The 26369-nt window shown below is 29.9% G+C and overlaps 2 protein-coding genes across 2 annotated transcripts; both read right to left on the bottom strand.

Moving 5' to 3' along the window:
* Positions 1-4560: 4560 nt before the first annotated feature.
* Positions 4561-7875, bottom strand: LOC145058920 (Transmembrane amino acid transporter family protein). Its single transcript, XM_079006804.1, has 7 exons — positions 7625-7875; positions 6383-6451; positions 5965-6293; positions 5711-5897; positions 5502-5632; positions 5152-5388; positions 4561-5076 (listed from the first exon to the last, which is right to left on the bottom strand). The coding sequence occupies exons 1-7, from the start codon at positions 7659-7661 to the stop codon at positions 4687-4689; spliced, it is 1380 nt and encodes a 459-aa protein (XP_078862930.1). The 5' UTR covers positions 7662-7875; the 3' UTR covers positions 4561-4686.
* A 2840-nt stretch (positions 7876-10715) lies between these two features.
* On the bottom strand, positions 10716-17402 carry CIP1 (COP1-interactive protein 1). Its single transcript, XM_079006803.1, has 3 exons — positions 17245-17402; positions 15753-15975; positions 10716-15629 (listed from the first exon to the last, which is right to left on the bottom strand). The coding sequence occupies exons 2-3, from the start codon at positions 15844-15846 to the stop codon at positions 10945-10947; spliced, it is 4779 nt and encodes a 1592-aa protein (XP_078862929.1). The 5' UTR covers positions 15847-15975; positions 17245-17402; the 3' UTR covers positions 10716-10944.
* Between the last annotated feature and the right edge of the window lie 8967 nt (positions 17403-26369).

The raw sequence follows: 26369 nt of genomic DNA, 5'->3' as shown, positions 1-26369 counted from the left end.
GCTAAACATAAGGTTTAAAGTTTCTTTCTTCTATTAAAGTGTCAATTATTTTTAGCATTTGGAATATACAATTGATCTTTTTTTTTGTTCAATTTGTTTGTCGAGGCCACTTTTCTATTCTCTTGTGTTTTAATCTGTTGTGTTGCCAGAAAATAGGGGGCCATGTGAGCAACACATGTAAAAATTTGTGAGGCATGATTCTGAAACTATATTGGCTTAAATCTTTATATATATTTGCATAATGTATGAACTTTGTAGTGGCTAAATTTTGAGCTTGCAAGTTTTCTTTGATTTTTTTAACTGTTTTTTATGTGTGTATGTGTATGTGTGTGTTTATAGGATGTGGAAAGAACATCGACTATAGGCTATGTTATGGATTTGATTGTGGTTAAAGCAGTTGAAAAGGTGTAACATGTGTTTATTATAAGGTAACTGGATTTAAGCCAAAGGGTGTATTTTTTCAAAACACATACCAAGGCTTATTTCTTAGTAGGACTATTTACAATTTGGGTGTTTGATTGATTTATTTTATCTAAATGCTTTGATTCGTATATCTAATTGCTTTCCAAACCACTAATTAAAAATTAAATATATAATTATTATGGGTTGTTTATCAATCTAATTTATTTTTATCTATGAAATAAGGTTTTGATATCTTACATTTTTGCATATACCTTATCGTTTTTCGAAATATTCTTGATTGATTGAATCGATGTTCTATGTTGCTGATTATGGTTGTATTAGACCCTATATAATTATAAATGTTGCTCTTCTATATTATACATTTGGTTATTTTGTATTTGCATATTAGAATGTGCTTAGAAATTATGTGCATTTGTTTGTGATTTCGTCTATTCAAATATCAGGAAGTGGGTGGTTTGAGACTTTATTCAATCTATTGACTACTGTTTGGTAATCTGCATTATATAGGTAAATATTTTATTATGTGAAAAATTGGTTTCTTCGTTTCTCTTATGTGTTTTTTTGTCTTTCAGTTTTTTTGAATTATATACAATTTGTTGACAAAAGTACCAACAAAATACATAGGAACTACAACATATGAGCTTCCATGACTCAATGTTAAATTTTTAGACTTTCATAGTGTACTTGTACATTGGATGTTGTAATACACAAAGTAAGTTGCTATTTTTTGCAATTGTCTCTTTCTCTAAAAAAAAATTAAATTCAAAAAATAACATCATACTCTAATTGATTGGTTTATTATAGCATCATATTTTCACATCTTCCAATTACAATGTTTTAATTTTTGTTGTATGTCATGATATAATACACAAATAAATAAAAATATGTTGCTATTTTTTGGGTTAAAAGTTAAATGTTATTTTGTGTGAGAATTGAAGGTTTTCTATAACTATTACAAAAATCAAAATATTGACTTCGAATTGTACATAAATATATGTTAAGGACCAAAATGTTTAGTATGGAATTTATGTATTAAGTGCAACAAATGATCTTCAAAATATATAAATACTTTTTACTTTAAAAATTTGTAACTGACATTAATAGATTTTTGATAAAAAAAAACATTTTAATAAATATAAACATTAAAAGAATGTTTTGTGCAATAAACATAGAGTGACTATAAAATGCTCAACTCTAATTATAAGTTTTATCAATATGGTTTTGTAGTGTTTTTGAATCTGTATATGTTTTTCAATATTAATGTTCATCTTTCCATAAACCTTTTTTTTGGTACTTAGAATTGTCTTAACTTTATAATTGATGTTGAATACTTCTTTTAAAATGAATATTTAATAACTAATGTCTTTGAGTTAATGCTGAAATACTTATTTATATTATTTATGTGCTTGATTTTCAATTAATAGGTATTAATCTTTTTTTATAATAAATAACTTTAGGAACATTTATTATTTTTAGACAAAATTTCACAATTGGTCCCTGTGGTTTACAGAATATCGTACTTTGAGGACTTCCTAGCAAAAAGTCACGCGACTGGTCCCTATGGTTTGTAAAATTATATGAAAGGTCCTCCTGCCGTTAAATCTAACTTTTCAGCTATTAGATTTTAATGAAACAGACTATTTTGCCCTTCTACCAATATTGCAATACACTACAAACCTCAAGGACCATTCGTGTAATTTTCTAAATATGAAATATTATATATATATATATATATATATATATATATATATATATATATATATATAATTTCAACAATTTGATATTTTTTTATCATTTTGAAATATTGTTTTCTATTTTTATTTTATAGTTTTAGTTATTTATGGTTTTTTGTTATATTTTTATTTATTTTGAATAAAGTAAATAAACTTAAATTTGATAAACCATGTCGAGATTATTTTTTCTTTAATTTTTTTAATTTGTGAAATGAAACATTAATGTTTTTTTTTAATTTTATGTCGTTATTGTTCATGTTTTTTATGCTCCATAGTTAATATCATTAACAACTTTATGTTTGTATCTATCATTATCATTATTTGACCTTTTGTTTTCTGTTTTTGTTATAATTTTAATTATTTATTATTCTTCTGTTGTTTTTATTTATTTTGATTCAAGTAATGAAAAATAGAAAAACAAAAAACAAAAACTCAAACACCAAATTCTAATATACTCTAATATATTAATACATTTTACATTTTCATCTTTTTTTTGGTTTTTTTCGTTTTTTTTTAATTTTTTAGTATTATTTTTTTTATTTTTTAAATTTTATTTTTTTCGTTGTTTCGTTTTATTTTTCATCAACTTGATAACTTTTTTTTGACCTTTTCCAAAAAGTATTACAATTGGTGTTTGAGGTTTTTTTTATAATTTTGGTTATTTATGGTTTTTGTAACTTTTTTTATTTTGATTCGCGTAAATAAAATAGTTATATTTACAAATATAAATAAAGAAAATAAACATAACAAAAATGAATTAAAAAAATGCAAAAAAAAACCAAAAAATATGAAAAGTGTAAAATATATTAATATATTAGTGTATTTTACAACTTTGGTGTTTGAGTTTTTGTTTTTTTGTTTTTCTATTTTCTATTACTTGAATCAAAATAAATAAAAACAAAAGAAGAATAATAAATAAGTAAATATATATATATATATATATATATATATATATATAAAGAAAACAACAAAATGTCAAATAATGATAATGATAAATGCAAACATAAAGTTGCTAACGAGATTAACAATGGAGCATCAAAGTAAAAATAAATAAAAATAAATAAATTGTTACAACATAAAAAAAACATTAACGTTTCATTTCATAATTAAGAAAATAAAGGTTTCGATATGGTTTATCGAATTTAAGTTTATTTACTTGAATCAAAATAAAAAAAACATTAAAAAAACCATAAATAACTAAAATTATAAAATAAAAATAGAAAACAAAATGTCAAAAAGATAAAATAAAAATTATCAAGTGGTTGAAAATACATATATACATATATATATATATATATATATATATATATATATATATATATATATATATATAATTTATATTTATAATTTATATTTATAATTTATATATATACAAAATTTCAAATTTATAAAATTACTGAAATGGTCCTTGAGGTTTGTGGTGTATTGCAATATTGGTAAAAGGGCAAAATAGTCTTTTTCATTAAAATCTAACAGTTGGAAAGTTAGATTTATCGGCAGGAGAACCTTTCATGTAATTTTACAAACCACAGGGACCAGTCGCGTGACTTTTTCTAGGAAGTCCTCAAAGTATGATATTCTGTAAACCAGAAGGACCAATTGTGAAATTTTGTCTTATTTTTATGTGCTTCTGACAGTCTAATTTTTCTACTTATATTTACTCTCATCACAACTTATTTCTATAAAGTTGGTTGGTAGCTATTTATCGTAAAAAAAAATTCATGTAAAAAAGGACCACATTGTCAAAAATGACCAAAAATAGAACAAGTTCCTATCACGGCTTATTTCTGCAAAGTTGGTTGCTATTATAAACTAACTTTACAAAGTAGATTGCTATTTATTGTAATATTGTCTTTAAACAAAGGAAAAATTGTCATTTGTATGTGTGTTTTATGTGTGTGTGTTCGGTATATGTGTGTTCTATGTTTCTATATGTAATTATCTATGTTATTTTAATTTCTCAACCATGTAATACACGGTTTTTAACTTAGTTTAAAATAAAACAATGTTATTTAAATGATTCATTTCTCTGTTTTTTTTTACAATTTTTTTTTTCTATTTTAATATACACCAATTAATATTAATTTAAAATATCATGATGCATTTACGGTTAATATATCAAACTTTATATAAAAATAATATATGCAAATCTATAATTAATGATTATTATTTTTATACTTTATATGTTATTTTATTTTGTAGACCGTGGTTTATATGTGTGTATATATATATATATATATATATATATATATATATATATATATATATATATATATATATAGAGAGAGAGAGAGAGAGAGAGAGAGAGAGAGAGAGAGAGAGCTTTATTTCTGCTTTGTATCTTCACTCGTCTTCGTGTATGAATGTGGATCATGTTGGATTCAGCCTTGTAATAAATAACAAGTTATAGAATGTCCTTTGTTATATGATACAAGAGTAAAGAGTTTGTAAAGAAATGTTGGGTATGCATCTGCCGTTTTAGTTTTTTACATTCAAGTATTAAACACATCTAATCTACATCATCTATTCTTCAATCCACGACATCGTCACTAAAAATCTTGAACTTACTAGCATCAAGAACTAACTTTCTAACCGAAGAAAAGGAACCCAACAAGCCAACACCCGTAAAAACAACCATAATAACAACATTAATCCAATAAGTAAACGAAGATCTGGAGGGCTTGTAGGTCATGTTGTACAAAAGCATCGGAAGTATGAAATCCAGCGGAATAAACCCCAACGCTCCAACCACACCATTAATATCTCCAAAAAACGGTAACATCGCCGCAAAAAACCCACAAAAAATCATGTAAAGCGACCTCAAAATTATTCTCGGAATTAAATTTCGTTTCGAAAACATTCCTTGATTCACGTCCGCTGACTGTGTTTCCATTATCTCATAAGCTACTTGTGAGTAAACCTGTGTCAAAGTCAAAATGATAATCATCTGTATCTGTATGGTTTAAGGTTTATGGTTTAGGGTTTGGGGGTGTACCAGGCCAATGGCGAAGAGTTGTAAAAGGACGAAAATGACCCCGAGTCCGAGAAGCCAAGTTGGAGCTAAAGCGGGCCCGTCATCCGGCATGAGGCTGTTGAGAATGTTTGAGCTAGCTTTGTTGCCAAACACCCAGTAACCGGAAACGGCGGCCGAGTAGAAGGTGATGAATATAACGGTGTAACACATAATAAGCCCTTTCAACATTTTCCCCGTTACCGGTGGAGCCAAGGTAGCCTTTAATATAGTTTATAACAAACAACTCGTGAATTCTATTATAGTTGATACATATGTAACGTAATATAATTATAATTATATAAGGAACTTGATGAAAACACAATTCAACTTACTTGTATCTCAGGGAGAATTCCGTTCCCAAAAATGGCAGCAATTATAGAGATAGAAGTGAAGGCGCTCATAACTACTGAAAATTTTGAATCTTCTAATGAATAATCTCTTGGTGGTGCATTTTTCGATAGTCCTGTCAACAAAATTACACATAAAAGTGGAATCAGAAAATAGAGAGATAGTGACACGTGTGAAAATGAATGCATTATACCTGCGTTGATACACGCGCCGACGACAATGAAAGTGTAGGCCAAGCTCAAGAAAAGAGAAACCAAGTTGACGTGTCTGAGGGAGTGAAAAGTCGGCAACTGAGAAAGGACTATCATCACCAGTGTCACCATTGCAATGAATTCCCACAGTCTCAGGGGCCCATCCGGAGAAAAACTTGAATACATTATCTAAAATTTATATCATTTTAGCTAAAAGATTTTTTATCAAATCTACGAGTATGTATTATATATATACCTTAAGGCATTCCCCTGCAAGCAAGATTGCTCCGATGCTTATGCCGGTGTTAATAGCGGTTTGAATAAAAATTACAAAATAGAACATCCAACCAGAACCCAAGACATCGGCGGCGAGTTCCCGGAAACGGATGTGGCGGCGGCCGGCTTTCTCACAGTGTTCAAGAACAAGGGACATGAGATAGTAAGAGTAAAAAGTGACGACACCCATGACTGTGAGACAAAAGATCCCCGGTCCCCATCCCAACCCCCTGAAGGCGTACGGTAGCGTTAGTATAGTGGGGCCCACTATCGCGGTGGTGAGATGAAATCCGGCGTGGAACCATTCGCCTGAAAGCTTTTGATGTAGACTTAGATCGGGGTTGTCATGACTGATTACTGAATACTAAAACTTAACGAAAACGATTGCCAGGTGTTACCTTTTGATTCGAGCACAAAAGCTGCACCCGCGTCTTGCTGCCGGGAGTTTTTGTTTTCCGGTGGAGCCTCTGCCATCAAGAAAGATCAGCGACCAGATTACATGTATGAATCTATGATAATCATGAATTATATAAACAATGATTTACATATACATATAGTCGTATTCACATATGTAACGAGAGAGAGAGGGAGAGAGAGAGAGAGAGAGACGTAATTATCTTTAATGGAAAAAAAAATAAGCCTTGATGATACCGGAACAAAACAAGATGGCGATAGAAGATATATAAAAGATCTAGAGAAATATGTATGTATATATTATTATTATATTACCATGTAATAAAATAATCATACATAAAAGGTTATTTCATATATAATACACTTCCATCTCTTAACTATATGCAATTATGCATTAAAAAAGTCAACTTTATTTCAATTTGATACGACCAGAATTGAAAGCAATAGAAAAATAAATGCTTTAATTTCTCAGTTTCAACTCTCACCCATTGGTGGTTGTACACCGAATTATAACCAGCTAATGAAATAATGATATATCAAGCAATTATTTGAAGAAAAGGGGTTGGATCATTGATCATCTGCTTGTTTTCCATATGGAATTCCGTCTAATTTTAAGCAACCTTTCTTTTATTCTTTTTAAGTGAGCAGTTTTAAACGAATAATTGATCACACAAGTGTTCAACTTAGATGGGTAAACCAAAAAAAGAAATCATTGGTACCCCAATTTCATTTCAAATTCATCACGCATTTGGGGGATATAGGTAAGAATTCCAGTTACAAACTTACAATTATTGTATTTCCAGAACTAAGATTTCCAGATAGTAAGCAGTAATGCAATAATCACCATATCTAATAAGCACTGTATATATAGTTCATATTGTTACAATAATACGATGATATAACATAGGGTTACAGCTTTATGGGAACAAAAAGCAAAAGACAGCGTCGATTTCGTTTTAATCAATAATAATCGGTTAAACGAGTTTCATTCCTTCCTATTTTCCATGGATTGCGCACGATTGGTATATGTTAATTCATGAAAATGACATTAAACTAATTTACAGTTTGAGATAAATCCGTAAATTTTGGAGCACTGTAAAGTAGACTTCCACTTTGACGTTCAATAACGTTAACGATAAGATGCAATCTCGATCCAGAATTCTTTACCTTTAATTTAGAATTAGATAAAAGACAAAAGCTGCTGGCGGAGAGAGAAAGTGCGATACCTGGTGGCAGTAACGGTTGTTGTAGTTTGATCGTCATGGAGAATCGATCGATCTGTAATTTCTTTCTTCAGAGGCAGAGTCAATCATGAAACGAATAACGTTGAAAAATCAAAGGCTTCTACAATTGGAAATGCGAAATTGATTGAAGAAAACGGCCGAGACGGATTCTGCTTTGTATGGATGGATTTGGAGAGACAATTTTTTGATCAAAACTGGACGACACTTTCAATGAAGACAATGACTTTATAATTGGGGCGGATTGAGTTGTTCATAGGCTTTTATATTGGACCACCTAGAAAAAGCATATTATTTACTACGGTATAATTGGAAATACACTAAAATAGGGGGGCTAAAGTGAAAATACAGCTTACACTTGATATTCTCTTGGAATCATGATATTTATTGTATTTATTCTTTAACATCGAGTATGTTGGGAAATCTAGTGTATTTATGTTAGATCTTAAATTTAAAAATAAGTTTAGACTTGGGGAGTGGATGACAAAACATGTTGTGAGTTCACCGCCATTCATTTCGACAAAAAAAAACTTTTCTCGACAGTGTATTGTTGACTAATGATAAATCATTTGCATTTGTATGTGTTATATGTGTGTATTAAATCTCATTTTCCCACTTTTTGTCTTCTTCATCTCTTCTCCATTGTCATGACACTACTTCTTCTTTTTCCTTGCCATGGTAAATCAAGATAAAGCTTAGGTAGAGTTTATGTAGAGCTTAAATAGTCGTGACAAACATGACATCATTCCTTTCAATTTTAAACTATTAATTTTCAAAATTCGCTCACTCAACTAAGATTGATTTTCACATTTTGACAAATGAGAGTAGTCATCAAACAATTTATCTTGTATTAGGAAACTTGTACCATAAATAATTAAATAACATTAAAAGAAATCTTAGTTCAACAATTAATATCTATAACTAAAAAACAAAAAAAAAAAAAAAAAAAAAAAAAAAAAAAAAAAAACAATATCAGTTTTATCATATAATACCAAGCAATCAGCTTATGTTAGTGGCAAAAGCATTCTTGATGACTCCATCGTAATAAATGAACTCTACATGCGGTCTAAGAAATCTAAAAAGAAAGTCTTGTGGATTTTGTTAAATCGTTTGATTCTTTGAATTTGGGTTTTCTTGATTAAGTTATTAAGCAAATGGATTTTGAGGTGAAATGGAGAAGGTGGATTTGGGGTTGTTTTTTGACTAGTAGAGCTTCCAATTTGGTAAATGGTTCCCGACTAAGGAGTTCAACATTAGAAGAGGATTAAGGCAATGGAAGGTCTCTACATATCGATAGAGTCGGTTTGTGATCTCCATTGCTTTTGTGGTATGTCTCTTCCTTATACATCTTAATATCTTATATATGTGGATTATCTAGTGTTTATAGGCAAGAGGTCCTAGATAAATTTTATTAAACTTAATAGACTCTCTAGATGCTTCCTTGTTGCTTCTGAATTAAAAGTGAATCTTTATAAAAGCAAGGTGTATGAGGTGGGGTAGATAACTTGGAAGTGGCTAGGCTTGCTAGTATTTGAATTGTGAGCTCCCGTCTTTTCCGTTTACTTATCTGGGTCTTCCTATTGGAGCCAACATAAGGCTTTGGAGAACCTAAAGTGCGATTGTCCATAGATTTTTTGTTGTTGTATAGTCTACTAATCACTTGAAGGGATTTTTTACAGATTCACTTAGGATCGATGTGATCTTAAAATTGTTATATATATATATATATATATATATATATATATATATATATATATATATATATATATATATACCTAACAACCTTAAATAAGCTTATATAAGCTTAGGTACCTAAGTTCATAATACTACATCGGTTTGTATTTATTTACATTGTAATTGCGTAAGGTTATTAAACTTCAACCCCATAACTTGATTACTTCCAAAATCTTTGGACTTTCACCAATATCTTTCTTTTACATCACGTCTTTCTATCGAATACCACCTGATGGGCTTCATATCCTACCGCTACAAATGAAAGGATGTACGAGAAATATAATGATGAATTTCCAAATTTTTTTGAAGTAAATCAAGTTTAGGGATGAAGTTTAAGAACTTTGGATGATTGCAATGAAAATTTAATGCAAAATGATGTAGTTTGATGAGGTTAGGTACCTAAGCTTATATAAGGTTGTTAGGTATATTCATTTTACCCTATATATATATATATATATATATATATATATATATATATATATATATATATATATATATATATATATATATATAACTCTTCCCTACAATGGGGGTTGTCGACCATCTTACACCCCCCCCCCCCCCCCCCCCCATTTGTTTGAGACCAGAATAATGTTATTGTATTTCGAGATATTTGAAACCAAGTTAAGCAATTGGAAAGCTACCAATCTTTAGTTTGGAATAGTCTCCCTCTTTATTATTTTTCCATTCTTGTGGGCCTTAAAAAGATTGTTCTTTTAATTGATAACATTCGAAAAATATTTCTTTGGGGGAGACCGTATATGTTGGATTTCTTAGAGTAAAGGTACTTACTCTAAAAATAAAAATAAAGAAAGTCTTAGTGTCGGATGCAAAAAATTCTTTGAATCTCCCGCTTCTTGCAAATTTGTGATGGAGGCTAAAAGCGGGTGGTGATGATATTTATTTAAATGTATTAAGGCTTGCAGAATCTCTCTTGTGGATGTAAAACATATCGCCAAAAAACCGATTCCGGAAGTATGGTTCGGTATCTCTAATGTTAATTCTGATTTTCTTAATCTTGAGGTCTTGCTTGAGAACCTTTTCGAAAGGGTGGTTGGTTTAGATGAAAAACGTAGTTTTGGAAAGATGTTGCGGTTCTAGTTTTTTAAAAGATATATTTCCTAACACTTATGTTGTGGAATCTCATAGAAAATGTCTTATTTGGGTGATTAGGTTTGGTTTACTAGAGCTTTTAGCAGATTTGGAAGGCCCGGAAACAAGCTTTTGTTTAAAAAGGCTAGAATATTCAAGCTTTTACTTTCAATTGGATCAAAGATAGATAAAATCAAGTTTAGTAAGCATGTGCACATTAGAAGTAGGAGAAGCTACTCGTAATAGCAAATGCAACAAAAGAAACATATAAATATAATGTTTCCAAAAATAAGTAATATCCCTGAATGAATAAATAATACAGACTAGGAAATAACAAAAGTAATTTCCTATACACAAACAATACAAATAAATCTACCCCAATCCAATAATCAATAGACCTTACTTACAACACACAATCATACATAACAAAAACAAAAACATCCGGATATTAAACTTTTCAAAAATCAAAAACCAAATATTTACCTTGCAGTTTGCCTTCTTCCAACTGTCATTTTCCTGGATAGCAAATGATCATAACGATCACGTTGATAATCAACCAAAATACACAACTGTCTAATCGCCTCCCTCTTCTCCTCTCCTAAATCCAGTAAATTTTTATCTTTCACATTAACCAAAATTTCAAGCTCCTTAATCTTGTTATCTTTTTCACTAATTTTCTCATCAGCTGATTTCATTAATCTCTCCTTCTCACCTTCAACAACCTTCAATTCCTTCACCATTTTCACCATCTTTTCTTTCATCAAAACCTTTGCAGCTTGAATTTCATTCATGATTTCGTAAACCCGTGTCGAGATGTGTCCTTGATCTTCTTCAAATTTCACAGTGAGCGAGTCAATCCCGGATGAAATCTCGTTGACTTTTGATGAAATCTCTTTCTTGATAATCTCTTCGGTTTCTTTGTAAAAAGTGATTGTTTTGGATAAAGTTGAGATTTTTTCTATGAGGGATTTGTTTTCTTGATGGAGTTTTTCTTCTTTTCCTGCATGATCGCCTTCTTTTTCGTTTAGTGTTTGTTCTGTTACACGAAGCTTTTGGTTTGTGAGGCGGATTTTGACTTCAAGGTTTCGGACTGTTTCGGTCAAAGTGTTGACTTCTTCTCCTTTGATTTCCAGGTCTCCTTTCAGGTCTTCAATGGCTTCCTCCATTTGGTCAAGCTTTTGTTCTTTTGACTGAATCTCTTCAGCCATTTCTTTGATTTTCACTTCTGCTTCTGAATACTCTTGATTCATTCTTTCAATCTGAATTTCCAAATCTTTCTTCTCTTCTACTGTTTTTTCTTCATCTTTTGACTTGCTTTCGATTTCTTCTTTTAAACTTTGACTCAAGATTAATAGTTCTGAAATTTCAGCACCCTTTTTTGCCACTTCAGTTTCCAATTCATTGAGCTTCTGTTCCAGATCTTTGACCTTTGACTCATGGCATTCCTTCTCTTCCATGTGTTCTTTCGACTTGATTTCAACTTCTTCTTTCAGACTTTGAGTCAGGATTAAAAGTTCTGATATTTGAGCACCCTTTTTCTCAATTTCTGTTTCTAATTCAACTTTCTGGTTGTTTAATGATTCAAGCTGCGATTCTAGATCTTTGACCATTGACTCATACATTTCCTTCTGGTCTGCTTGTTCTTTTGACTTGCTTTCAACTTCTTCTTTCAGACTTTGAGTCAGGATTAAGAGCTCTGAAATCTCAATACCCTTTTTCTCAAGTTGCATTTCTGATTCATTCTTCAGGATTTTCAAGGAATCCAGCTCCAATTCAAGATCTTTGACTTTCAACTCAAAGCCATCTTTCTCTTCCAAAGTTTTCACTTGATCTTGTGATTTGCTTTCAAGTTCCTGTTTCACACTTTCACTCAAGACTACAAGTTCTGAAATTTGAGTACCTTTTTTCTCAACTTCTGTTTCTAATTCAACTTTCAAACTGTTCAATGATTCAAGCTTCAATTCAAGATCTTTGACTTTTGTCTCATACTCTTCCATGGTGTTTGCATGATCTTTTGACTTGCTTTCAAGTTCAGCTTTCAGAGTTTGAGACAGGATTAAGAGTTCTGTAATTTCACTACCCTTTTTCTCAATATGCATTTCTGATTCACTTTTAAGGTTGTTCAAAGATTCGAGCTCAAGTTCTAGATCTTTGACTTTTGTCTCATACCCTTCCTTCTCTTCCACAATCTTTGCATGTTCTTTACACTTGCTTTCAAGTTCCTCTTTCAGACTTTCACTCAATGCTGAAAGTTCTGAAATTTGAGTGCTCTTTTTCTCCACTTCTGTTTCTAATTCAACTTTCAAACTGTTCAATGATTCGAGCTTTGATTCAAGATCTTTGACTTGTGATTCGTACCCTTCCTTCTCTTCCATGGTCTTTAATTGCTCTTTTGACTTGCTTTCAATTTCTTCTTTCAGGCTTTGACACAGGACTGAAAGTTCTGAAATTTCACTACCCTTTTTCTCAACTTCAATTTCTAATTCATTTTTCAGGGTGTTCAAGGATTCGAGCTTTAGTTCCAGATCTTTGACCTTTGACTCATATCCTTCCTTCTCTTCCGCTTGTTCTTTTGACTTGCTTTCAAGTTCTTCTTTCAGACTTTGACTCAGGATCAAGACTTCTGAAATTTCAGTACCCTTTTTCTCAAGTTGTGCTTCTAATTCAATTTTCAGGTTGTTGAATTCTTCGAGCTTCAGTTCCAGATCTTTGACACGTGTCTCATAGCCTTCTTTCTCTTCAATGGTTTTCATGTGATCCCTGGATTTGCTTTCAACTTCTTCTTTCAGACTTTGAGTCAGAATTAAGAATTCTGAGATTTCAATACCCTTTTTCTCGAGATGCATTTCTGATTCATTTTTCAGGTTCTTCAGTGATTCAAGCTCCAATTCTAGATCTTTGACCTTTGACTCCAACCCTTCCTTTTCTTCCAAAGTCTTTGCTTGATCTTGTGACTTGTTTTGAAGTTCTTCTATCTGAATTTCACTCGAGATTAAGAGTTCTGAAATCTCAACACCCTTTTTCTCGAGTTGAGTTTCTAATTCATTTTTCAGTTTTTTCAAGGACTCGAGCTCCAATTCCAAATCTTTAACCTTTGATTCACAAACTTCTTTCTCTTCCATGGTCTTGGCTTGTTCTTTTGACTTGCTTTCAAGTTCCTCTTTCAGACTTTCACTTGAGACTAAGAGTTCTGAAATTTGAGTAGCTTTTTTCTCAATTACTGTTTCTAAATCAACTATCAGTGTGTTTAGTGATTCGAGCTTCAATTCTAGATCTTTGACCTGAGACTCATAGCCTTCCTTCTCTTCTGTGGTCTTCGCGTGATCCCTTGACTTGTTTTCAACTTCATCTTTCAGACTTTGAGTCAGAATTAAGAATTCTGAAATTTCAATACTCTTTTTCTCAAGTTGCATTTCTGATTCATTTTTCTGGTTTTTCAATGACTCAAGCTCCACTTCTAGATCTTTGACCTTTGACTCGTAGCCTTCCTTCTCTTCTAGAGTCTTCTCTTGATCCTTGGACTTGCTTTCAAGTTCTTCTTTCAGACTTTCATTTGAGATTAAAAGTTCTGAAATCTCAATACCCTTTTTCTCGAGTTGAGTTTCCAATTCATCTTTCAGGTTCTTCAAGGATTCCAGCTCCAATTCTAAATCTTTGACCTTTGACTCATAACCTTCCTTCTCTTCCACAGTCTTCGCTTGTTCTTGCACCTTCTTTTCAAGTTCTTCTTTCAGACTTTCATTTGAGATTAAAAGTTCTGAAATCTCAATACCTTTTTTCTCAAGTTGAGTTTCTAATTCACCTTTCAGGTTCTTCAAGGATTCCAGCTCCAATTCTAGATCTTTCACCTTTGACTCAAAGCCTTCCTTCTCTTCCACAGTCTTCACTTGTTCTTGCGCCTTGTGTTCAAGTTCTTCTTTCAAACTTTGACTCAGGATCAAAACTTCAGAAATTTCAATACCCTTTTTCTCAACTTGCAATTCTAGTTCATCTTTCAGGCTATTCAAGGATTCAAGCTTCAGTTCTAGATCTTTGACTTTTGACTCATAACCTTCCTTCTCTTCCACAGTCTTTGCTAGATCCATAGTCATTTTAGAAACCTGTTCTCTGAAATTCCCTATCTGAATAACATACTCTGCAATTTCTTGACCACTTTTCTCCAATTGACTTTCTGATTCAAATTTTTGACTGCATAGAGACGCTATCTCTCCCTCCTTTTCATTGATTTTATTCAATAAAGCCTGCACATTTTCTTCCAGTTTACTTTTCTGAGTGCTAAAGGATTCCACTTCTTTTTCCAAGTTGCTAAGTGTTTCTGTCAAATTCTCTATCTGAGATAGAGATTCTTTCTCTTTATCTTCATATTTCTTGGTGAGAATCGACATCTCCTCTTCTTTCTGTTTCTCAATCTCACTTTTCTTGGAATGCAAAGATCCAAGTTCTTCTTCAAAACCCCTCATTCTGATTTCTGTCTCACTCTTGTGAGATGTATGCATCTCTAAATGATTAAGAAGCTCATTCTCTTTGTCAGATAACTTTTCTTGTAATTGGCTACATTTTGTGGCAAGTTCTTGGATTTCATCTGCTAACTCTGATCCCTTTATTGATAGAGACTTCTTTTCTGCTTCTGTAGCTTCTAGTGTTTTAGTTACATTTGATAGCTCCTCTTTTGTTGCTTCTAGTTTCTGACTAAATTCAGCTGAAAGTTTAGAATTTTCTTCATGCAATCTATCAACTTCGAGTTTCAACTCTCCCAACATCTTCTCTGTTTCTTGTTCTTTGTTCAAAGCAGCCTGGCATTCTGAACTCAATGCTTCTTTTTCTTCTGTTGCAAGAGTCAACTTTTTTGTCAACTCTTCAATTTCGGTATTTGCTGCTTGAAGTTGTTCCTTGAGGATGTATGCTACTTTCAACTTCCCATTTTTACTGCCTTTCTTGTTTATAGGATCATCTGAATCTGAATCTGAACTGGATGAGGAAGAAGAGTCATTATCTTTCTTTGAATGAACTTTTGCCTTCAGCTCTCCTGTGATGTGATCATAACGGTTGTAAATGGATTGATGATGTTTGTGGAAATCTTCAATCAACTCAACAAGTTTGTCTCTGTCATGACTGTCTTCCTCTTTTAGAAGCTCTAGAATCTTCTTATAATTATCTTCCATTTCTGCAAATTCATTTAGAGCTTTAATCTATGATCTACATCTTTCTTTTAATATCAGACAATTCAAAAATATTATATGACAATAAGTAAAACAAAAGAAAAAGAGGCATTCAATAAAGTATATACCTATATTACTGCCTTTAAGTTCCTCATCTTTGTCTGGATCAATATGACTTCCAAAGATCGAATTAATTTGATTTCTGAAACTCTTCTTCTTCATTTCCGTGTGTGGTTTTCACAGAGTGTTCCTCAAAGCTTCAATAAGAACACAGTGTTTATCAGAAGAACAAAGTTGGTGTTCTCCAATGAGACAATGAAATCTTTTTCTTTAACACAAGTGAGCTTGATCCTGAAATTCAAAACAAAAAAAGCCTATTTCAGAAATTCACATACAGAATATGGAGCTTAAATAAGTTAATATGACTAATAGAATATCAAGGTTTACGTGAGCTACCCTAAAAAGTGAAGAATAAATAACAATATTAGGTATAGTACGCAAGTAGGTGGATGGTCTTGGTTGTCACGCTACATACATAAATAAAGATCATTAAAAGTACGCATAAGTAGAAAATCACGAAAAGTTCCATTATTTTGTTCCTTTTTTCATTTATTAGTGAAAATTGACAGATGTTTTATGTGATATACAATGCATCTTATGTTGCGAGGATATGGCTGTTAGGATATGGAAAACGTGATATAAGAATATTGGGATTTGAAAATTCTGAAAAGTTAGATATGTAAGGATGCATTTATATGGTGTGTGTACATCGGAGTTCAAAAAGAAACCAATATAAAAGTAAAAAGTTATCTAATATTCTAATCGTGTAAGTCATAAATTTTTATGGTTTAGGTTTTTAATAAAATAGATTAAATTGTTCTTCCCAATCAGTCGCACACCCATGTATGGTCCCACTGCAACTGCCAAAGAATCGAACCCTAAGCATCCGAATCCAATAGGACGATTCAATAAGGATTTAAATCACCAGCGATAAAGCTTATATTTATTTTGAATAAAACTTCCGCTTTTAGTGACGATAAGAAGCATGGGTGTCTAGCAATGAGTATTTTCTAGCAAATGAATCATGATTGGTGGGGTTTTTTTTCGAAATCTCAAAGCTATTTGAAAAGGCATCATGAATATTAATTATACGATGAAGGACGATTCTCGCGATTCTGATCGTAGAAGCCCGAGATTCAAACACGTTCCTTTCGAGATACATTAAAATCGTATTCGAGTACCGAAATTCAAATTCAAAGACCAATCAAATAAAAACAAACAAATAAACGTATACAACTGGAATCCACTCACAGCTACAGCTAAATCACTATAACATCAATAACAAAATTCAACAGGGCATCAAAATTCAAATCGGATATCAACGTCGAACTACAAAACCGGTCAAACTTCATTAAAGCTTGGCCGAAAAAGCTAAAAGATAAGGATCAAGACGTTCCGATTCACAGAAATGGAATTTGAATCACGTATATGGACAACGGTAAATCAAAAAAATTGTAACCACTAAACTTACATAAATTGAACAAATGATACAAATCAGGTGGTGCTATTAGTACCAAATTCAACTGATCATGACGCAACAATGAAAATCAAACAACTCACCTTCGAATTTCGAGTTGAAACGGAGCTTGAAACTCCACGGATCACCTCTCCCACAGCGAATCAGAAGTCCAGCAGAAAAAAATTAATCGATTTAGTGTGTGTTTGTGTGTGAGAGAGTGAGAGCCAGACAGAGTAGTAATCTGAATTCTGAATGGACTAAATTTTGATCTGAGAATTTAATACTTTAAAAATTCGATAATGGCCCAATTATTTCAAATAAGTTTCATAAGATCCCCAAAATATATTGAATTATACGGTTGACACCCTTCTCATTTTTTATGTTCATAAAATACACTAGAGTTATAAATGAGTCTTGTTCAATAGTTTCATCTAAATACTTTGTATAGCATAGTATCAGTGGCGATCATGGAGTGTGTGAGAGGTGCAGTCAAACGTGTTTTTCGATTTTAAGGGGCCTTCGAATTTTATCATAGATATATAATTATGGTGTTGGTATTTTTGTAAAATATTTTTTATAAGTTATCATTAAATAAAATTAGCCTTCAGTTTCTTACAGGCACAATGTAACATTTAGTTGCAATCTTGAATTCATTTTAGTCATGAAGTAAACCAAAGAAAATAAAGAAAAATAAAAATCTAATCATAAATTCTAAAATCTACCAACAATTTAAAGAAATTATCTATATCCATAGAAAAATACAATTATGTTTCTAATATAGATTCTAGCAAACATTTTCATATTTTATAAACTCATTAAAAAGTAAAAAAGAAATCAAACCCTAACAAACCTGACAACGATGTCAATGGATTGTCGGTTTTGCTCTTTTCTCTTTCCGGAAACTTCTGTTATGTTGTATTGAATCTTTATAATTCTTTGAGTCATCAATCATCGTCTCGTCCTCATGTAACTGACTCGTAGTCTACCAGTTAAGGTTATTATGTCTTCTCTTTTTTAATTTCCCTACCATGTTTGACTGTTTTTCTCCCTCAGGCTAAATGCTCCAATGAAGTTAACAAATAGTGAAGTAGAATAACTCAAAAACATTGTGATTGGTTTGTCCTAGTGGAGTGTTGTGTGAGTTGTGTACTTGTTTTTTAAGTCCATCACTATGTTAGTATGCTTTATTGTTTTACTTTTTCAATGTTTGGTATATAATGTCATAGTCGTTAGAGTTTAAACTTTGTAGATTTGACTTTATAATCGTTATGGTTATATGGTATTATATATTTGCTAAAGTAAATAACCTAAGCAAACAACTTCAAGTTAAGAATATTTATACTGATGAGGCAATGAGTAGTGTGTGGGCAGTTATTGAGTTTTTTTAAATACTACCGGGAAAATGGGTATAAGGATTCAGATTGTGTGAGAGTTATTTCTTATGATTTTGGAAATGATCTAGTGATTATTGAGAAAATTACTAAAAGAATATTTTTTTTAGAAAAAAAAAAAAGACATTTTGACGAGGGTGGCGTAGGGTTATCAGCACGGGCATATGAACTTTCACCTCCAGAGTTATTCAGTATTAAATATTTTGTATACAAAGTTGATCAAGCTATTTGTTCATTAGAGCGAAGGTTTGAACGATACAAACAATATGAAGACATTTTTGTTTTCTTATTCATAACAGAAACTTTGAATTCACCGAATATCATATGAACAAAATACAGCTAATGTAATACTAAATTTCTTAAAAATGATAAACACATATCTAGTTTCTTGTCTATCATACATAATATTGTTGATTGTTCCTATTACAATTGCAACAACAAAAAGAAGTTTTTCAAGACTAAAGTTTTTAAATCTTATTGGTGTTCGACCATGACTCAAGTAAGATTAAACAGTTTAACTTTGATTTCGATTAAGAATTAGTTTCTTGAGAATATTGATTATCAAAAGTTTAATAGATGAATTTGCTTCTAAAAATGGTAGAATGTCGATGTTTAGAAATAGTAATGCGCTGACTTTTTATTTTTTTTATTTTTTTGAAATACTATTTGTAATAGTTTTAATTTGTTACTAACGAATGAATACATGATGTTATGGAAGTGAATTTATGAGATGTTTGTTAACATCTTTAAGTTTTAAATTTAACAGTAACACTTTTACTTAATAATATTTTACATGAATTTTTTTATAGGGCCCACTTTGATTTTGGCACAAAGCCTTCGAAATGTTAAAGTTGGGGCTGGATAGTATGATAATATAACATGACCAAGATAAGTGTAATAATATATTTGATATTTTATTTATAAATAATATAAATATCCACATGCATATGCCTATTTATGATAAATGAATAGATAATTTAGGCCAAATATTGAGTATATAATGAGAATGGAATAATAATATATCAATATTTTTTATAAAAAAATCATTTGATCTGTATATTTTTATCATTATTAATAATATATATATATTTGGAACAACGGTATTATATTAAAACTAACAAGAAGCTATAAAGAAACCATTACAACAAAATAAAATTTTACAACGGGATTATGAAATCAAGAACTTCAATATAACTTAGTTTGCTCATATCTGAAATCCAAAAAAATACTATCTCACATCATCATTAATAATAAATTAATATTTTGATAAAATATCATTTACATTGTCTAGAATTTATATATCTAACAAATGAACAAATATTAATCCATAATCAGGGAATAATTCATCATACATTTTGCTTCATGCTTATAAAAAATACAAAATTAGTATACATTTCAGTATAAATTAAGAATACATGTATGTCACTCAACGTTATAAAAAAAATACTATCATCATATATTGTAATTTTAAATTATGATAAGACATAAAGAATTGAAGCGAAAGGGTACATAACCAAAAACATACTTTATTAGTGCAAATATATTTTGAACAAACTTTTTTATATAAATTTCAAATACAAATATATGATTCACAATTATGGCAAAATTGCGTACCGTCGAGGAAAGTCAGTTATATATATATATATATATATATATATATATATATATATATATATATATATATATATATATATATATATATATATTAGTTGTGAAACTCATGTATTATATTGGTTAATTTAAAAAAAAGTTAAATATATAGGTCTAAATAATTAATAACTTTGAATTTATAAGAAAATTTATGAATTATTAAAATTGAAATGTTTATTATCTTTTAAATTTAAACAAATAATTTAAATAAATGAACAAAAGAAACCAATAAACTTTAATTTAAATTTTTGAAATTAAAAGGTAAGTTCATTGATGAAATTGATATCAATTTATTACTATATTTATTGCAATTATTATATTAAATTATTATATAGAAATTAATAAACTAAGAAAACTTATAAAATGAAATGTGAAAAAAAAATTAATTCAAAATTATCACAAAATTGACATTTATCAAATTGAAAGACTATGATGTTGTAAAAAAGTTTTTTATTTATTAGGAAAGAAATATATATATATATATATATATATATATATATATATATATATATATATATATATATATATATATATATATATATATATAGATAAATTAGTTGTATGGAAAACAAATAACCAGGGCAACATCTACCGGAGCCAATAATCAAATGACACGTGTCCATTTCTTTCTTCACAAGTAATGTATTGTGGAAGTTATTGTGGAAGTGATGTGGTGTCATGTTTTCATTGGTTCAAATATGTGTTGCCTTAATCATTCATTTTCTATATAACTATTCCCTATATATATATATATATATATATATATATATATATATATATATATATATATATATATATAAAAGAAAATTTTCTTTTCTTCTTTTTCTTTTTTTGTGAGAATTTAACGATGGACCTGAGATTATCCTGACTCGCAAGTGCTCCGCTCATACCGTCGATTTTGGTTGATAGTTTGCTAGCAACATGAGTATTATAGAATTGAGTTTCACCTACTTATTTGGGGTGGATGAAAGAGTAGGCTAAAGCAATAGGGAGTAATATGCATGATGTAAAAATGCAAGGGGTAAAATGGAAAACCAGAGAAATTGAGATGGCATGGAAAGTGATTTTGTCTGGCATGCATGACAGAAATCAGAATCGAACGGCATATTTGTGGTTTCAAATTTTTTTATGTTAAAGGAATACTAGTCACGGAAAATAATTAATTAATAAAAAAAAACACTTTGAATGTCTTTTTACAATATTTTCAGAGCATTTATAATGGAAGCCTGTTTTTATCTTTTTTAATAAAAATAAACTTTTAATATTCTAACAAGTTATAGGAAAAGATTTTCCGATATAAAGTTTTTTCTATGTGCCTGCCTGCTTATGCAGAACATTTCAAATTCCAAAATAAAATTTTCGTTTAAAAATCTGTTAAACACTAAAATTCATTTCTAAAAATATAATATAATACCTATTTATTTCAAAAGCATAAGGTTAAATATAGTTGAATTACAAAGTCCAACAGCCGAATTACAATAAAGCCTTGATACGAATGTATAGTCACACTTCCCCCTTCCTTCAAACAATCTGAAAAACATTAAAATTAATGTAAGCATAGAGCTTAATTAGTTCCCTAAAATATCATGTATCACAATATACATACAATACACTACGTACAAATCAATAGATCAAGACCATTCATCGTTTCACCAATAACATACAAATTATGGTTGACGACCTCTCGTGTTTTCGCTAATAACATGTGTACATGGACTTAGGATCTCTCATCGTTTCGTCGTCAATATGAATCTATAGGCTCACGATCTCTCATCATCGGTCATCAACGTCTCTTACAGATATATGAACAAATGATACAACCAGGTACACAAACATATTGCAGACTATACTAGTCTACTCATACAACTCTATTATAACATTACATTTATCCTAGCATACAAGGATACCTACCGTCCACATAGCATAGTGAGAAAATCCACATGATCCAACAACAAAAGCTCAACAACAGTCTATGCAACGAAAAGCCAGCACATGGCTCTTAATATCAATCTAAGACTAAACTTTAGTCAAATTCTCAATTAGAACGAAGTTTAATCAAAAGCCAAAATAATCAACAGGTCAAAGTTAATGGTCAATTGTCAACACACCCTACGTGTTGCATAAACCTCCTGGTAAGTGTCACATACAATAAACGCCAAATCAAACGTGTGGCCAGAATGTTACGTGCGGCGTGCATGGATTGTACGCATGGTGTAGCCCTGTTCACAACCGACAACTTGTTAAATACTTAATCCCTTAATGTCATAGCTTCAAATCTCCATAATATTATGAAATCTGACCTTAATGGATAAGGTTCGCAACTTTTATCCACTTACATGACTCAAAACCACCAAACTCCTAAAATATATGGAACTATATAATTATTGAAAAAGCTCATATGCAAAATTTGTTAATTTTGAGTTTTGAAAAAGCTCTTATAATAGTTTTCTTAATTTTGAAGAGATATTTGTTTTATTATAGATATTGAAAAAGCTCCTAATATGATGCTCTTGTTGCTATAACTATTATTATTATTATTATTATTATTATTATTATTATTATTATTATAATATGATATTTAATTATTTCTATTCTTGTATTTATATTTAACAAATATTTTTTATTTATTTAAAATTATATCAAATATATTATTATAATCAATTACAATTCATAATTACAAATGTGATATATATATATATATATATATATATATATATATATATATATATATATATATATATATATGGAATTCTAAATATTCAAACAACCATACAAATATATCAAGATATAAGAAGTAAGAGCTCGTCGGCAGTGACGAATCTAGAATAGAAAAATACGTGGTTTACTATTTAAATTAAACCAAAGTATATATATTTAAAATAGCAAAAAAAAATATTAATAGCAGGTTATTTCATATAAGCAAAAAAAATCATACAATTGTAACCGATGAAATCTAATATCTTGAAATATTTTCACAATTGTATCATTAATACACTATCTAACACCATATTTTCAATATATGACACTAAGCTATCATTCAAAAATTAATCACACGTTTTTTTCATTATGTGAAATAAATATCACTCAAAATTGTATTGGATCTTTTTTAATGGATAATTAAATATTTGAGCTATTGAAATATGAGCTTTTCAACTTTAAATGTCTTGATTTAGAGCATCTTCAATAGGAGCTTATTTTTGAACTTATTACTATTTGTTTTAAGTTATTTACCACTTATTATTATTAGAGCTAATTATTTATTTATTTTTTTGCTTTTTTATATTGACCACTCAATAAATAATGAGTGGTCAATATACTTTTTTATCTTTAGTATGTTTAACCTCCTCATCTTTTAATCATATTTCATTTTGCCCTTTGATTATATTTTAGTTTTAAATATTTTCAATATATTTACTAATTAATTATTTCTATCATTATATTTTAGTTTTAAATATTTTCAATATATTTACTAATTAATTATTTCTATCAAATATTTAATGACATATTACATAAGAAATATAAATTTATAATGATTATATAATATTTTCAATTTTTTTATAACTATGACATATTAATTTTTTAATATTTTATGTTTATAAAATAAAGATCTAATATATATTTATTTCTATTTTCGTTTGTTTGTGGCATTCAACATTTATAAAATATGATGTGTGTTTAATAACGACTAATTAAATGGAAGGGATTTTATAGAATATTTTAAATAGATAAAGATAGATTGTGTAAATTAATTTTAAAAAAAAAATAAAAAAATTAAAAAATTAAAAAAAAAAAAACACTATTGAAAAAGGTTAACTATTGGAGAGGTTATTTAATTATAGGTTAAAGATAATAGAATATGAGGTGACAATAACATTAAGTCATAATATAGGTTAACCATTGGAGATGCTCTTATATTAAATTATTTGTTAAATAAATTAAGATATGTCACTTATAAAATTTTAGATAGGTCACAAATAAATTTTATAGTACTTATAAAAAAAATAATCGGGTGCGACTCACATTCACACTATGTATACTCGTCGGGTACATTTGTAAAAACTTTGATATATTTTTGTTGCTTATTAGACCCAACCGGATCCGGACCAACAACTAGTATTTTTTATATATTTTTTATTTTCTATCAGCTTCATTTAAGCACCAAATTATATACTTTTGTGATTTAGATTCACTAGTGTTTTTAAAGGATACTTGTAAGGTTTTTGTAAGGTTTGGTATCAACGGTACCACGAGTGGTTCCTAATAGAAATGGTTCCAACGGTTTTTAACATTTATTTGGGTGAGCAAGTTTAGAAACCCGCCAACTTTTTGTTGTACTCGATATGAATCATACATGTGCCTTCATGTTTCTTTTTCCTTTCTTTTGTTTTTCTTTTTTTTTAGTATAATTTTGTATAATTCTACGAAAATTTCATAAATACTCCAAAATTCATTCAATTTATATAATTTTATTTGTAGTATGGTTTTTTAATTAATTGTTGTTTTTAATATTATTTTAGATTTTTTTTGTTTCAAATTAATAAAAATTTATTTTTAAATGAACAAAATATTATGTTTTATTTTATTTTATATTTTCTAGTTTAATTAAATAAAAAAGAATGATATGACAAATGAGTTGAATGAGTTGAAAAAAAGATAAGGTTTCGTATCTTATAAGTTTAAAAAAATACTAACTGATCGTGACAATAAATTAAACGGGTTAAAAATAAAAGATTTCTTCCTCCCTAAACCGTTATTATCACACCCATTTTGGTGGTTTTCACTTTTCAGGGTGTTTCTAGATAGGACAAAACTTTTTGAAAACCAAATTAATAAACGCCGTTTCTTTAAAGTTGAAACAACCAAATTGTGTAGACCCTTAATATTCGTCCAACTATCTGTCAATAGTTCAAACATGCTCAAATGAGACATCTCTTGTAATTTACACTGGAAAAACTTTGTCCACTTGTAACATTATTATTGATAGACCACATGATGTTGTTGACCCCACATGTTACTTTACATATTCTAATTTAAACTAAAATCGTTTATTCGAAATCAATAAGGAATGTTAGATTAGATGCCCACCTTTTCATTGTTTTATTTAATTGCATGCAACTTAAACACATGATTCTAATCAAATTTATTATCATTCCATGAAGTTGACATCTTTCTCGTCATCAAACTTATATTAGATGGTAAGGACACTATATATATATATATATATATATATATATATATATATATATATATATATATATATATATATATATATATATATATATATATATATAGGAGTACGATCATGAAAACACCTAAAAGGTTGAGAACGCGATAACAGATCTGGACCATCTAATTTTTAAGATGTGTGGCTATAATTAATTGTTATTTTTCTAATTAATAATACATTTAAAATTTAAATTTCAAATTAAAGAAAATTATAAAAGGTATTCAGGTAAATAAACATTACCCTAATTTTGTAAACTCCTATAATTACTCCCTGCCTCTCTATTCCGTTGACCTAATTTCATACAACATACAATCGACACCTTCATCACACAGCCGATCCCAACCACTTCCGTTTTCCTTTTCCCTTGCTCAACAGATGAACCATCAACATCGAACGATGATGCTTCCTGATTTCACCCCAAATGTCGATTTTTTGTTGTTTGCTCCTTCCCCCATTTATACGCTGCTGATGACGACGATTGAGCCACAAGGGTCGCCGGAGAATCGACGCATTTCCTCCCCCTCTTCCCTCTGTCTCTTCAACCTCTTCGAACCCCGGAGAAGATCGCAATTGGACACAACATCCTGAATATCGGACATCACACCTTCGATGCGAGCCTTTCTTCCCTTCCTGTCGCCCAATTGTTGTCGTCGCTGGTGAGCCTTCACACTCTTTTCCCCTTTGACTTCGATCATCGCCAATTCCATCGAAGGCCAAGAGACCGCCTCGATTTCTCGTAAGCCCCGGGACTTGCAATCCCAATTCAGAGCTTGAAGAATGACTGCAAAAATCACGATTGGTAATTGCAATCATGAAGGGGGTGCGTGATTGGCGATGCAAGAAGAGGGGGAAATTATGATAGGATTTCGTATGAAATTGAAGCTATAAATCAACAATTGGTAAGTTTTGATTCTTCCTTCTATTAGGTTCGTAGGTCAAATTCTAGCAATCTGATATC

Source organism: Lactuca serriola, chromosome 6 (assembly GCF_051521515.1).
Source record: "Lactuca serriola cultivar US96UC23 chromosome 6, Lser_US96UC23_V15, whole genome shotgun sequence".
NCBI lineage: Eukaryota > Viridiplantae > Streptophyta > Magnoliopsida > Asterales > Asteraceae > Lactuca > Lactuca serriola.
Note: the sequence above shows the minus strand (reverse complement) of the source record. Positions and strands in the feature narration are given on the sequence as shown.